General features: G+C 38.5%; 1 protein-coding gene across 8 annotated transcripts in view; it reads left to right on the top strand.

Annotated features, from left to right (window-relative positions):
* The window catches only part of ZC3H12B (zinc finger CCCH-type containing 12B), a 231,585-nt gene extending 218,372 nt beyond the window's left edge, over window positions 1-13,213 (top strand). For all 8 annotated transcript variants that reach the window (XM_054695696.1, XM_054695692.1, XM_054695694.1 and 5 more), the window contains 4 exons: window positions 3,520-3,659; window positions 5,059-5,293; window positions 6,620-6,726; window positions 8,627-13,213. In XM_054695696.1, coding sequence (XP_054551671.1) covers window positions 3,520-3,659; window positions 5,059-5,293; window positions 6,620-6,726; window positions 8,627-10,050 — 1,906 coding nt within the window. In that variant the 3' untranslated portion in view covers window positions 10,051-13,213. The remainder of the gene's footprint in view (window positions 1-3,519; window positions 3,660-5,058; window positions 5,294-6,619; window positions 6,727-8,626) is intronic.
* The last annotated feature ends 2,103 nt before the right edge of the window (window positions 13,214-15,316 follow it).

Raw genomic sequence — 15,316 nt, 5'->3', positions numbered from 1 at the left:
TGTACTATATTTAATTAAATGTGATAGCCATTTTCAGTCATCATTTATGTATTTATCTTTATTTCTGTTAATGTTGTTTAGACTTAATATATATGCTTATGATACATCTCTAATTGTCCATATGAATTTTATCTAAAGATCTGATGAAAGCTCTTCTTCATTAATTAACCCCTTTTTTCTTATATCTTATGTTTATCTGAATATTTTAAAAGAAGCTTATAGTAGAAACAGAAAAAGATGAGAGACAATGGAACCAAAATAGGAAATAACCACCATTATGTTATAATTTAAGAGTTCTTATTAACCATCTGTGACTTTAAGGAAGTTATGATAGCAGTGATAATATTTTAATGATTGCATTAAAAGTAATTCAGACACTAAGATTCTGAAAAATATGATGTTCACCTAAGGGGAGAAGGGAGGGTGGAAAAGGTTGAAAGCTAAACATGATTGCATAGTGGCACTAGATTTTGATGGTGAGTCAGTAAAGCAAGTGCATATGACAAGGTATGAAGTTATACTCCCAAATCACATATTTTTAAATGAATAGTAATCAATATAATTTGAGTAAAATTGAATGATAATAGTAACAATAAACTGATGTCCTCTCTCACCACTGCTCTTCAATATAATACTGGAGCAGGGCAATACGACAAGAAAAAGACATAGAAGGAATTCAAATAGGGAAAAAAGAAGTAAAAATCTCACCATTTGCAGATGATATAATAATATACATAGAGAATCCTAAAAATGCCACAGAAAAACTACTCAAAATAATCAAGCAGTTCAGTAAAGTAGCAGGATACAAAATCAACATGCAAAAATCAGTAGCCTTCCTATATGCAAACAATCAATCTGAAGAAGAAATCAAGAAAACTATCCCTTTTATAATTTAAACAAGAAAAATCAAATACTTGGGAATAAACCTAACAAAACAGGTGAAAGGCCTATACAAAGAAAATTATAAAACACTCTTAAAACAAATAGAAGAAGACACAAAGGAATGGAAAGACATCCCCTGCTCATGGATTGTAAGAATTAACATTATTAAAATGTTCATCTTACCAAAAGCAATATACAGATTTAACGCTATTCCAATAAAAATATCAATAACATTCTTCAAAGAAAAAGAACAAATACTGATGAAATTCATATGGAACCACAAAAAACAAAAACACGAATAGCCAAAGCCCTACTGATGAAAACAAAGGAGAAAATAGGTATCACACTTCCAAACGTCAAGCTATACTACAAAGCCATAATAATTAAAACAGGTTTGTATTGGTACAAAGACAGACACATAGACAAATGGAACCAAATAGAGAGCCCAGAAATAAAACCACACTTGTATGGACAACTGATCTTTGACAAAGGAGCAAAGAACATGCAATGGATAATGGACAGTTTGTTCAATAAATGGTGCTGGGAAAACTGGACCTCCACATGCAAAAAAATGAAACTAGACCACTACTTCTCACCATGCACAAAAAATCAACTCAAAAGGGATTAGAAAACTGGACATAAGAACTGAAACTGTAAAATATGTAGAAGAAAATATAGGTAAAACACTACAAGACATACATCACAATGACATCTTTAAAGACTCATCAACCAAAGCAAAGATAGTCAAGGAAAAGATAAACAGCTGGGGTTACATCAAACTGAAAAGATTCTGCACAGCAAAAGAGACATTAGGCAAAACAGAGAGATACCCCACTGATTGGGAAAAAAAATCTTTGCAATCCATTCAACAGATAAGGGACTGATCACAAAGATATACAAAGAACTCACATGACTCAACAAAAACAAAATAAACAATCCAGTCAAGAAATGAGCAGAACTTAAAAGACATTTCTCCAAAGAGGAAATGTAAATGGCCAACAGGCATATGAAAAAATGTTCAACATCCCTTATAATCAGGGAAATGCAAATCAAAATCACATTGAGATACCACCTTACATCAGAAAGCATGGCACATATCAAAAAAATAAGCAACAACAAAGGTTGGTGAGGATGTGGTGAAAAAGGAACTCTCCTACATTGATGGTGGGACTACAAACGGGCTTATGGAAAGCTATCTGGATGTTCCTCAACCTAGTAAAAATGGAGCTACCACAGGACCCAGCAATTCCACTACTAGGCATCTACCCAAATGACACAAAAACATTGATTAAAAAGAACACCTCTACACCTAAATTTATTGCAGCACTGTTTACAATAGGTAAAACCTGGAAAAAAAAACCAAAATGCCCCAAAATAGATGACTGGATCAAGAAGATGTGGTATGTGTACACAATGGAATATTGTTCAGCAATCAAAAAATAAAATCATGCCATTCGCAGCAATGTGGATGGAGCAAGAAGAGATTATGCTCAATAAAATAAGCCACAAGCAAGAAAAAAAAAATCAGATGGTTTCACTTATGGCAAGAATATAGGGGAACCATCTGGTATTTTTCTCTGTCTTTTTGGCTTATTTTGCTGAGCATGATCCCTTCCATCTCCATCCACATTGCTGCAAATTGCATGAGTTTATCTTTTTAGATTGCTGAGTAATATTCCATTGTGTATATGCACCACATCTTCTTGATCTAGTCATCTATTTTTTGGGCATTTGGATTGTTTCCAAAGCTTAGCTATTGCAAATAGTGCTGCTATAAACATAGGGGTGCAGGTGCCCTTTTGAATTGATGTTTCTGTGTCATTTGGGTAAATATCTAGGAGTGGAATTGCTGGATCATATGGAAGCTCTATCTTAGTAGGTTGAGGAATCTCCGTACAACTTTCCATAGTGTTTGGACCAGTTTGCGCTCCCACCACCCTAAATAATGGACCAGGAAAAATAATATCTATAACAAAGAAAAAATCAAAATCAACAAGCAACTGTAAACCAGAGACACACTACTGTGGTGGTGGGGGGAGGAGGGATTGGGGTCAAAATAAGGGGGGTGCAATTGTATGTGGAATATAACCAAGATGAAAATGCATACATTGTGCAAAAATGAAAAATGATGTAAGAAACATATAAAACAACAAAAATAAAAAAAAATCATTGCAATTAAAAATAAAATGAATATAGGGGAACCAAATAAGACATCAGTGTAAAAAAATAATAACATCACAAAACACCACAAAGCAAAAACAGAGAAATATAAGTCAGAGACATACTGCAAGGGAGGAGGCAGAAGAGGGATGAAAGGGAGGGAGGGAGTGAGGAGCAAAGGAGACTGAGGTGATGCTGCACAGGTGCATTGGTGAAGGAAACTTTATGGGGACTACACCTGAGGGGGTGGGGGAAGCAAATATTGTTTAAAAATGAATCATGATGTAAAAAATAAATAATAATAATAATAATAAATTAAAAAATAAAAATAAACAGTAATAATAAATTAAAAAATTAGTTTTAGCATTATCAGGAAAGATAATATCTACTGTGAATGCCTTGGTACTAATAATAAAACCTTTTGGGAGCATTTTTTGCTATCTGTTGTCAATCTTCTTTTCTCTCATAATCTTAAAGCCATGGGAATAAACAGGAATTCTCCTGCAGAGGAATACAACTTGCTGTGGATTGGTTTCTAGATAAAGGCCATAAGAGTATTACTGTATTTGTGCCTGCTTGGAGAAAGGAGCAATCCCGCCCTGATGCACCAATTACAGGTAATATTTCAAATCAGACATATCTTCTTATCCAGAAGTAAAGCTAGTAAAGTAGTTTAGTGAGCGGTTGATGGTCATAATTTAGATAATTATTTTCTAAGTTTATTAAGTATACTTAAAAGATCTTTTACCAAGTGAATTTTTAAGTGTGAATTTTCTGATCTAAATAAACCCACTATTGTGTTGTGTCATAGGGCAGTTAAATCTAGCAACTTCAATTTCGCAGAGAATAAAGCATACAGCTGAAAAGAAAAACAAAATAAAACAAAACAAAAAACAGGGTACTTTTCTATTTGAACATAAACCAGACTAAAAGGGGAATGAATATGGTTATGAATGTGACTATATTTTCAAGTCTAAATAAACAATGTTAGACAATGGATCTCATTCTATACTACAGAAATAATTGTAGGGGTTGCAAATTATGGGATAGAATAGAGAATGAGAGAAGCCCCATGGCAGTCAGAGTCAATTTATCTGTGAGCCACAGTTGGCCCAATGCCTAAGGTCCACAATACATTTATAGTCCCTTACAAATATTATTTTATTTTATTTTAACATCATAAGAAAAAATTAATATGATAATAAATAATAATATATCTAACTAGAGTATTTGTCTTTATACCAACACAGATTTTAAGTATAATTTTTAATATTTCTTTATGGAGGAATGGGCCCACTAAAGCAAAAGTGTTTATTTTTCACAAAAGTCATGTGTTCCTAATAGCAGTAGGATCTTTACATTCACTTACAGCAGTAAATGAAGCTTGTTCTCTGTAGCATTTCAAGGCATATAGACCCCAGTTCTTTAAGTATCATCTCTTGCTGATTTGCCAAATAAGAAAGTCCAGTGAATGGCTGTCAAAGCTATGTCACAGAAATGTCTGCTAGCTGCTGAACAGGCTCCTGATTATTTGAGCAAACCTTCTTTCCTGAACAATTAAGAGGTTAAAAGGAAAGAGGGTCAGTAATCACATGCTACAGATTGATGTTTCCCCTTAGTTGTGATCCTCCTTCAAGCAGAATGCAAAACTTTCCTCCTGGCAGACAGCTCCTCAGAATACTGCCCTGTTTTCTTAACCAGCCAAAAGCTGGTCCCTCAGCAAAAAGGCAAACCACGCATCAAGAATGTTATCAGTGTGATTTCTCATTATTGGTATTTTTTTTTATTTTTATGTCATTAAATTTGATTCCTTCATTTTATCAGTTTAAAAAAAAAAAATGAAGTTCAATGGTGAAGGTGACTTGCCTAAGGTCACAATCCAAATTGGTGCCATATCTAGAAACAGAGACCACTTTCTTTCTAAGAACAAATAATATATCCATCTAGTACCAACTTTCATATTTGCAGTATGGGGATAATTTCTGTCTTGTGGTATGTCAATCCATATTTCAACAGATCAAGATATACTACGTAAACTGGAAAAGGAAAAGATTCTTGTCTTCACACCATCCAGAAGGGTCCAGGGCAGGAGAGTTGTCTGCTACGATGACCGGTTCATAGTTAAACTGGCTTTTGATTCTGATGGCATCATAGTATCCAATGATAACTACCGAGACCTTCAAGTTGAAAAACCAGAATGGAAGAAGTTTATAGAGGAGCGGTTGTTAATGTATTCTTTTGTGAATGACAAGTACGTTTCTTTTCAGTAGGCACCAAATAGCCTAAATCGAAGTTACAACTAGGGTTAGATTTCATTTCAATAAACCTTTAGTAAACACTTTCTGTATACTGTGCGTTATGCTGATGGCCATGGGGATAAAGGCTGAATAAGAAATGAGACTCATCCTTAAAACACTTAAAGTGTAGTGGACAGAGAAAGAGACAAACCCATTGTGAGACAAACAATAAGTGCTATGCTTGGAATTTTTTTAAAGATTTATTTATTTATACATGCACTGGGCTACATGCCAGAGGCACGGGAGGTGAGAGAATTCACCAGAGACAATGCATGGAGCAGAACAGGCAGAAGGACAGAAATACACTGCTGAGGGGAGCAGTGGGCGAGACAGGATAGGTCTGCTGCGCCATGTGGGAATCTCCCTGGCTGGCTGGGAATCGAACCGGTGCTGCAGAGGCTGCGGACAGCCTCACAGTGCTGCGCTCAACCTCCTGCTCCACCGGGGAGGCCCTATGGTTGGAATTTTTAAAAGTTGCTTTGTCTATGCGAAATGATAAAAAATCACTTCGAGATAAAATATACAGAAAAGAAAGGGGGCTGCTGGACATTAACAGTAAAGAGGACATCATAAACAGTAAGGATATAAGGAATGAAAGTGTGTTGCATATTGGGGAAACCAGCAGTATATAGCCCATGGAAGAATGATACACATCTTTATTTGTGATTAAATGTGAACAGAGGGAAGGACTGCTGGCTTAGTAGAAGATAAACTAGGAAAGAAGGGCAATTAGAAGGCTGTGCCTTTCTTTCCTTGTTTATCTTCTTCAGAAATCAAAAAAGATAAACTCACGTCATCCGCAGCAACGTGGATGGAGCTAGAAGGAATTATGCTCAGTGAAATAAGCCAGAGGGAAAAAGAAAAATACCAAATGGTTTCACTTCTAGCAGGGAATATAGATGAACCAAATAAGACATCAGTGTAAAAAAACAATAACAGCACAAAACACAGCAAAGCAAAAACAGACAATTATAAGTCAGAGACATACTGCAAGGGAGGAGGCAGAAGAGGGATCAAAGGGAGGGAGGGAGGAGCACAGGGGCCTGTGGTCATGGTGCAGGGGTGCATTGTTAAAGGAAACTCTATGGGAACTACACCTGAGGGGGTGGGGGAAGCAAATATTGTTTAAAAATGAACAAGGATGTAAAAAATACTACAAAATTAATTTTACAAAAAGGCTGTGATGACAGTATAGGCTAGTGGTAATGCAAGTATGAACTTCTGATAAGTGATAGTGGGCACAGAGGAAAGACATTTACTTCCTGCTTGCGAACTTTCAGATTTATGCCTCCAGATGATCCTTTAGGACGTCATGGCCCAAGCCTTGAAAATTTCTTAAGAAAAAGACCTGTTGTTCCTGAGCACAAGAAGCAACCATGCCCTTATGGTGAGTACCTCTGTGTAGAACTGAGTTCTATGGGAAACATAAATACTCTGAGAATACTTTTAATGTTTCCCTTTCAACTAAAAAATTCCAGCTAATTCACTTTATGTGGGTTAAAGTCTGTATCTTCATATATTCTCAGTTACACATTTAAAGACACATCCTAGAAACTGTATTAGTTGTTACTTGTTAGAATGATGCATTGTGCTCTAGCTGTTCCTGTCCTGAGCAGTGTCATTGAGGGCTGGAACTTCCAGAAACCCTCATGGCCTATGGAAATAGAAAGGACAATGCCAAATTGGGCTTGTCACCAAGAAAGATGTATCTCTCAGGCAGCTATCTATACCCTTTGTCAACTATCAGTAATCATACCCTTTTCTTCAGAACGCTACATTTCAGTTTGCTTCCAGACTTCATTTTAATTTGCTTTTAAAAAATAAAAATATTGGGGCCTCCCCTGGTGGTGCAGGCAGTTGAGCGCCACACTGTGAAGCTGTCCGCAGCCTCTGCAGCGCCGGTTCGATCCGGCTGGCCGACGAGGGTCCTACATGGTACGGCAGAACTCTCCTGTCGTGCCCGCTGCTCCCTTCAGCAGTGTATTTCATCAGTCTGCCTGTTCTGTTCCCCGCTCTGTCTTTGGTGAATCCTCTCACCCTCCCGCGAATCTGGCCTGTACCCCAGTTCTTGTATAAATAAATAAAAAGAAATCTTAAAAAATAATAATATCATTTTCTAGAGTGCATTCATGATCTTAAGTGCCTCTCATACAAAATTCATGAGCCTAACCATGAAATATGGGTTGCCTGGTCTGAGGCTACTTTGAATATTTCACTTTTTGTTTATGGCTCATCTTTGGTTTTTTTCTTCACAAATAACATTTTTTTTAAATCATAGCATTGCTTCACATTTATTATCTTTATTCCATCTTCACAATGACCCTATAACATATGCATGATTATGAGCCTAGTTTATAGAAGAGAAAAATGAAGCTTAAGAAGTAAAGTTACTTACAAGATCACAAGATCAGTAAGTGACATAACTAGGATTGAAACTTAGCTCTGAGTAGTCTACAAGCCTGTGCTCTTTGCAGTGCATTATCCTGCTTGTTGCTGCTCTACACTATTTCTTCCTATGTTGTACCTAGTAAAAGTTGTGTGGAAATGAAGACTTGTTCAACTCTCAGCTTTCAGTTTTTTTTTTTTTTTTTTAGTTTTCCATTTTATTTATTTTAACATTTGCCATTTTTCACATTTTTTAGACAATATTTGCTTCACCCCACCCCCTCAGATTGAGTCCCCAGAGCACCTGTACACCTATGTTTATTTCAGCACTATTTACAATAGGTAAAACCTGGAAACAACCCAAATGCCCAAAAATAGATGACTGGATCAAGAAGATGTGGTATATATACCCAATGGAATATTATTGAGCAATCAAAAAAGATAAACTCATGCCATTTGCAGCAACGTGGCTGGAGCTAGAAGGAATTATGCTCAGTGAAATAAATCAGAAGGAAAAAGAAAAATATCAGATGGTTTCACTTATAACAGGAATATAGGGGAACCAAATAAGACATCAGTGTAAAAAAATAATAATAACAGTACAAAACACAACAAAGCAAAGACAATTATAAACCAGAGACATACTGCAGGGGAGGAGGGAGAGGGGTGAGAGGGAGGGAGGAGCTCAGCTTTTAGTTTTCATACTGCAGTTTCTCTCTAGCTTTCCTTTTCTACCCCCTTTCTTCACAGTATATGATACCTCCTTGGTATTGTCTGCCTCTCATCTTTATGGTCCATTAATTTTCTGCCTTAACCCCAAACTTGTCACCTGGGTGACCAGTTTTTAGCACAGAGAATTGCACCACTGTGAGACAATCTTACCTTAAGGCACTATTTTTCAGGCAAAAAATGCACCTACGGCCACAAGTGCAAATACTACCATCCAGAGCGGGCCAACCAACCCCAGCGTTCCGTGGCTGATGAGCTCCGCATCAGTGCCAAACTGTCCACGGTGAAAACCATGAGTGAAGGCACCCTGGTCAAGGGTGGTACAGGGCTGCCTATTGCCAAAGGTGAGATAACTTCAGAAGTCAAACGTGTGGCCCCCAAGCGCCAGTCAGATCCCAGTATTCGGTCTATGGCTGTGGAGCCTGAGGAATGGCTGTCCATTGTCCGTAAAGCTGAGGCAAGTTCTGTCCCCTCACTTGTCACCGCCCTAAGTGTCCCCACAATCCAACCCACCAAAAGTCATGCAGTGGGTGCACTCAATACCCGTTCAGCCAGCAGCCCAGTGCCAGGATCCTCTAATTTTTCCCACCAGAAGGCCTCTTTGGAGCACATGGCCAGCATGCAGTACCCTCCCATTCTGGTTACCAATAGCCATGGCACCCCTATTAGCTATGCTGAGCAATACCCAAAGTTTGAGTCCTTGGGGGACCATGGCTACTATTCAATGTTAGGGGATTTCTCCAAACTGCATATTAACAGCATACATAATCGAGAATATTATATGACTGAAACAGACTGGGGTGTTTATGCCCGGAACCCCAGCCTTTGTCCTGACAGCTGTATGAGCCATACCAGGAACGACAACTATTCCTCTTACAACAACCTGTACATGGCTGTAGCTGATGCCCATCCTGGAAGCAGTTTGAAACTGCATCGTTCAGCATCTCAAAATCGACTCCAGCCTTTTTCTCATGGTTACCATGAAGCCTTAACACGAGTGCAGAGCTATGGCCCAGAGGATTCTAAACAAGCCTCCCACAAGCAGTCAATTCCCCACTTAGTTCTGCATGCCCAGCATTCAGCAACTGGAGCATGCTCCACCTGTGCTGGAGACTACCCCTTGCCCCCCAATACATATCCTGGTGTGATGCCCCCGCAGCCAGGACGTGCCCTAGTGATGACGAGGATGGACAGCATTTCTGACTCACGCCTTTATGAGAGCAACCCCATAAGGCAAAGGCGTCCTCCTCTGTGCCGGGAACAACATGCCAGCTGGGACCCACTGCCATGTTCAACTGATTCCTATGGCTACCACTCCTATCCCTTGAGTAACAGTCTCATGCAGCCATGCTATGAGCCAGTCATGATACGAAGTGTGCCTGAAAAGATGGATCAACTTTGGAGGAATCCTTGGGTTGGAATGGGCAATGATTCCAGGGAGCATATGATCCCTGAGCACCAGTATCAGACCTATAAGAACCTCTGCAATATTTTTCCTTCAAACATTGTCCTTGCGGTGATGGAAAAGAATCCCCACACAGCAGACGCTCAGCAGTTGGCAGCCTTGATTGTCTCTAAGCTTAGGTCTGCACGTTGACAAGATACAACTTATTCCTTTATACAGATATGAATATTGATGCTAATAATGCACTAATACTATGTAATTAACAATTATGTGTTGGGCTTTACAAGTTACAAAGTATTTATACCATTGAAGTGCATAACCTTGTGAGGTAAGTCTTACTAATGTTTTGTTTCCTGGACAAGAAAATTTAAAACTTGGTGAGATTAAATGACTTGCCAAGTTCACACTGCTACCAAATGACCAATTCAGAACTCTCACCCAAGTCCTCTGACTCCAAGTTCCATGCCCTTTTGCACTGTACCATGCAGGCAATGGAGAATAAAACCTAGGGGGAGAGGCCTAAACTCAAGAAACCCCAACGGATTCCATTATCAGCATTTTCTTAGTCACACATTCTATATTACCATGTATCGACGATACATGTAATTTAGAGTAACAGCATCAGGATCAGATCGTATGTGGAATTAACCTTCTAGGATTTGTAATAGGAATATATATGGCTATTTAAAAGTAAATGAATACTTCATTGCATGGCTATCTGACCATTCAATATCTTTAATAACCACATTATTGGGTCACATTGAAGTTTCTAGAGCTATATTTCAAACTTATTGTTAGCAATTATGTTGCATGTGCGACTATATGTAGATTAAGATGTGTATATGTCTCTGTATTACCTTCTAGATAAAAGATAGATGGTGAAAAGATAGATGCTGCACCATCCTCAATCTACAGCTGTGTAGATCACAAATCTTACTCGACTTTTTTATATGACATTTCATAGTTTCAACTAGTTTTGAAAGTGAAATTATATGCCTATATTTGAACATTGCTTTCCTAGGTATCAGAGCAAACCAGCTCTATTTCCTTTGCACTTTTTACTTGTCAACATTTATTGACAGTTCTTATTAGCTTTCAAGTCTCTTCATCTCAGCAATTAGGGGTTAGATTGCAGCCTTCTTCTGAAGATGTGTGTGCTAGACAAGTACAAAAGAGTTTGAACAGGACCAAGGGATTTACTACAAGAATTGGCTTCCCTTATCCCAAAAGAAATAGCTAAACTCATAAAGCATTCAGTGATGAACACAAAAGCTGCACTCAAGAAGGGATTGACACAAGTCTTTGGACTCGTGACCTATGCAGTATTCAACACCATGGGATGAAATACAATGGAAGACAGTGCACAGCCATGCAAACCCTTTCTCCTGCTGTCCATTCTTCGGGTGATAAGGTCAATCATTCACAGAGCAGAATTTAAGAAACAAAACCAGAGGATCTTCTAGGTTGAAAAGGCAGCTTCCAAAAAGGGATGCTGCATGTTTGTAATAGTTGTCATTTTTAATCCATGCAAGGAGGATGAAGTGGCCCTTAGATAATTCTTTAAGGTGTTAAGAAAGAAGGCAGGACTTTGCAACACCATTTGTGCAACTTGTATCTTGTTCAGGGAGGGTATATTTGTAGTTAAATGCCTCTTGAAGAGGTGTTTATTGTTTTGTTTTGTTTTGCTTTGTTTTTAAGCTGCCCTAAATGAACCCCCTTTTTGAATCCATTGTATACTTCAACATTTTGAACCAGCTCACTATTTCTTGAGCTGAGACTTGCTAATTTCTATGGTCTTTTTTTTCATGAAAGTTGAGAAGGCCTGGTCTTGGCCTTTGTTTCTTCATAAGAAGGTGTGACACTGCCTATAAATGTTTCTTACTGTGAAACACTCCGAATGTGAGCCTGCAGTCAGGGTTGTTTCTGGTGGTTTGATAATGGCTTGCATGCTGCTTTCTGACTTTGTCTCTGTCCCTAGTTGATCAAAACTGCATCTCAACCAATGTTTCTCTTTAGTTAACCACAACTTCACATTCATCTCCTACCCTCTGATCTTCCCATCCTCCCGCATATTAATGTGTAAAAGCATTTCTTATCAGGTAGGTCCATAAAGAGTGACAGTTGCCACTGAAGTACTTGCTATTTCACAAAACACCACCTCATACCTTCAACATTTTGGGCCTTCTAAATCTGTCCCATGTTTAAATCAGGGTGTATGACAATCTTAGTTGACTTTACTGCCTTTGTGCCATTCATCTTCCTACCAAAATCATCAATGGCACTATGGTTTCCACTAGCTGCACAATTTACAGGGAAGCACAAGAATACTCTTGTCAGCTGCAATTCTCATCCTGAACATGTTCATAGCACTCAAAAAACTTAAGCTACTCCCAATACGGGAAATACTTTTAAGGCAGCATATGTATTTATTTACTAAAGACAATGGCCATTCTCTTCATAAAATGTGTATGAACCAAAGCAGCTAAAAGCAATGCTCAAATAACCAGGAATGACCTTTTGTTGATGCAAATTGTATCTTTTTTTCCTGATTGTATAGAAACAAATGTACAAAACTCATCTTAAAATAGGTTTGCTACTGGTTTTTCATTATGTTTGTGGCACTGTGTGTCACAGGGAAGTAGCCCAGGGATTGTGAGGGAGCTTTTATTTCCAAAGGGCAGTAGTAATTTATAGACAAAGACAATTTTTCAAGGCCTCTTTATTACTGTGCACACAGGAATTGTGTGTACAATTAATTTCAAGCATTACAATGCACAAGTTCTCTTTAGCCTATTAATGTCCTTGCAAAAGGGATTTTGTGTAAAGTCGTCAGTGAATCACCTGTAAAAATATATAAAAGGAGGGCCTCCCCGGTGGCACAGCGGTTGAGTGCTGCGTTACGAAGCTGCCCGCAGCCTCTGCAACGCCGGTTCAATCCCCGGCTGCTCCCTGGCCACAGGAGGAGGGTCCCACATGGCGCGCAGACCTCTCCTGCCACCCGCTGCTCCCCTCAACAGTGTACCTCGGTCCCTCTGCCTGCTCTGTTCCCCGCTCTGGCTCTGGTGAGTTCTCTCACCCTCCGTGCTTCTGACTGTACCCTGTGCTTGTATAAATAAATAAATAAATAAATAAATATATATATATAAAAGGAGCTACACAAATATGAATGCAAATATCCAGCTTGCTTCTTCATTACTAAAGAAACATTTTTTTTTTAATATTGAGGTCTGCAGCACAGTTCCTGACTTTCACATTTTGTCTATAATTATAAAACAGCAAATACAAAGAAGTACTGGGACTCCTTTGGCTCCCTTAATAATAAAATCAAGCTTCCTTTGTGGGGCTAAGAGTGTGTCCTTCAGGATACTTACCTCCAAGCACTCAGCAGGGGGTTACTACACAGTTTTGTGTAATTTTCAAGAAGCAGAACATTTTGCAAGAGGTGCTTTGTAATTTTAAGTCTCTGAGTTTCTGAACTCATAGCAAGTCTGTGCCTGTTCAGGTCCTAAATTTTATAGATTTTGTGATTTTTTTTTCTTTTCATGATTTGTTATTATTTTGACCTGAAGAACTGTACCTCTGGAGTGGCATTGTCAATCCAGGGTACTGCTTCTGTAAGACCGTTCAAAGGAAAGTAGCCTTTTCAAAGGGAACATACAGCCATTATACTCTTGTACTCTCTCTTAAGGTGCAAGGTATGGAAGGGAGAATGACAGGTGCCTTATGGAGATGGTCCACACGATTTTTCTTCTTCTAAGTAATGACATACACACACACATTCCATCTCTCTCTCCACCCCCTTCCCGTATCCCCTCCCCCCATCTACTATCTTCCAGGAGAAAACTTTGAAAACCCATTTTTTTCTATTTAGAAATAAATTATCTTTCTATAATTGATATCCACTTTCTACATTGATATCCACTAATCCGTGGCACTGGGTTTTCTTCTAATATAGAAGAGTTCATTTTGAGAGACGCTCAGTTACCATTCTATTTATGCTGTAAGTATGGGACTTTGTACAAATGTCCTTGTTTAGGGCCAACAATTTCACTACACTTTGTTTTCCTCTGAGAACCACATCTGAAACTTCACAAAGAAAGCAATGTTGAGCTGTTCAAAGAGTCCTCCCTACTCAGGTCTCCTTCTAACCCTTTTCTGCCTTCCACTCTAGTTTGTTACTCCTCAGGTCTTGTAACTGAGGAGTGGAGTTTTCAACAAAAATGGCACTACCTTTAGTTCTCATTGGAAACCAGTATATTTCTGTAACCTGCTTGTCTAGTCTATGCCTTTGAAAAGACCAAGCACACTCATCATCTATCATATTCTAGCCAGCTATATACATAGGCAGAACGACTACTTTTAGTCTTGGTTTGTGTATCGCTGAGCTGTAGTAGTATGCTTTATCCATTTGTGAGATTAAACAATATTGTTTAATGGTTGTAAATTTTTACAAACCTCTTTGGGTTTTTTGTTTGACCCAAACATAATGTAAGTCTCAATGACAAAATACACAAGGCCAACCAGAAATAAGTGAAAAAATAGTGTGTCCCTAATTTTGTGTGCCCCTATAATGCATGTGCAAAGTTTTGCAATATGTTCTTGCTAGCATGAATGTGCTATGATTACTTCATGAGGTTTTCTTTCACTTACAATCATGATAACAAATGCTGTATCATTGACACTGAACTGTAACCATAACTATTTACTACATAAATTATGTTTACTAACTACTAATGACTCTGTTTCATCAAGAACATCACACAAAAGCCATATGGCCCATAATATACAGATTTCAATTCACTCCTGAAAAATGAAATTTCTGTTCTTGGGATTTGCAGCCTGAGTTACATTATAAGGATATAAGGACAGGGATTTTCTTAAATGAGTTCATCTGAATTTTAGCATAGTAAGCATATATCCTATAATTTTTATATACTAACACAGCTCCAAATCCTTGTCAACGGCTATTTCCCACAGGGCTGAGCTGGGCTGGGCTGGGCTGGGCCTCCACTGGTAGGTCACAACCAGGTGGAGGGCTCAGGGCCCAGGGCTGATTTCTGTAAGCAACCTGTAAGTTCTCCCCTGGAGCCTCAAGGCCACAGAGATAATTCAGTGTCCAAAGCCTCTCCCTAATCATAGGTGGAAAATCAACTAATCTGACCACATTCTTCTCTAGCTTACTTCTCTGTCCTCAGGATCTTCCACTTTAAACACACTGGGACCTTAATTGGTGTCCCAACATGCCATGCTATTTATTATCCTCCAGACCTTCCTTCACTCCTTGTTCTGACTTGAGACTACATCACATTTGCAAGTAGTGTAGCTTGCCTGGTACCTAGGTCTTTGTGTAGCTCACTCCTCTATACCTGTGATTCTCAAACTTCTTTATACATCAGAATCAGTGGAAAGGGCTGTTAAACCACATTGCTGCTCATCTTCAACTTTTCTGATTCAGATC

This window comes from Talpa occidentalis, unplaced genomic scaffold, assembly GCF_014898055.3.
Source record: "Talpa occidentalis isolate TD23 unplaced genomic scaffold, MPIMG_talOcc4v2.1 talOcc4.15, whole genome shotgun sequence".
NCBI lineage: Eukaryota > Metazoa > Chordata > Mammalia > Eulipotyphla > Talpidae > Talpa > Talpa occidentalis.
The sequence above is the reverse complement of the archived record's forward strand: the minus strand, read 5'-3'. Positions and strand labels throughout refer to the sequence as shown.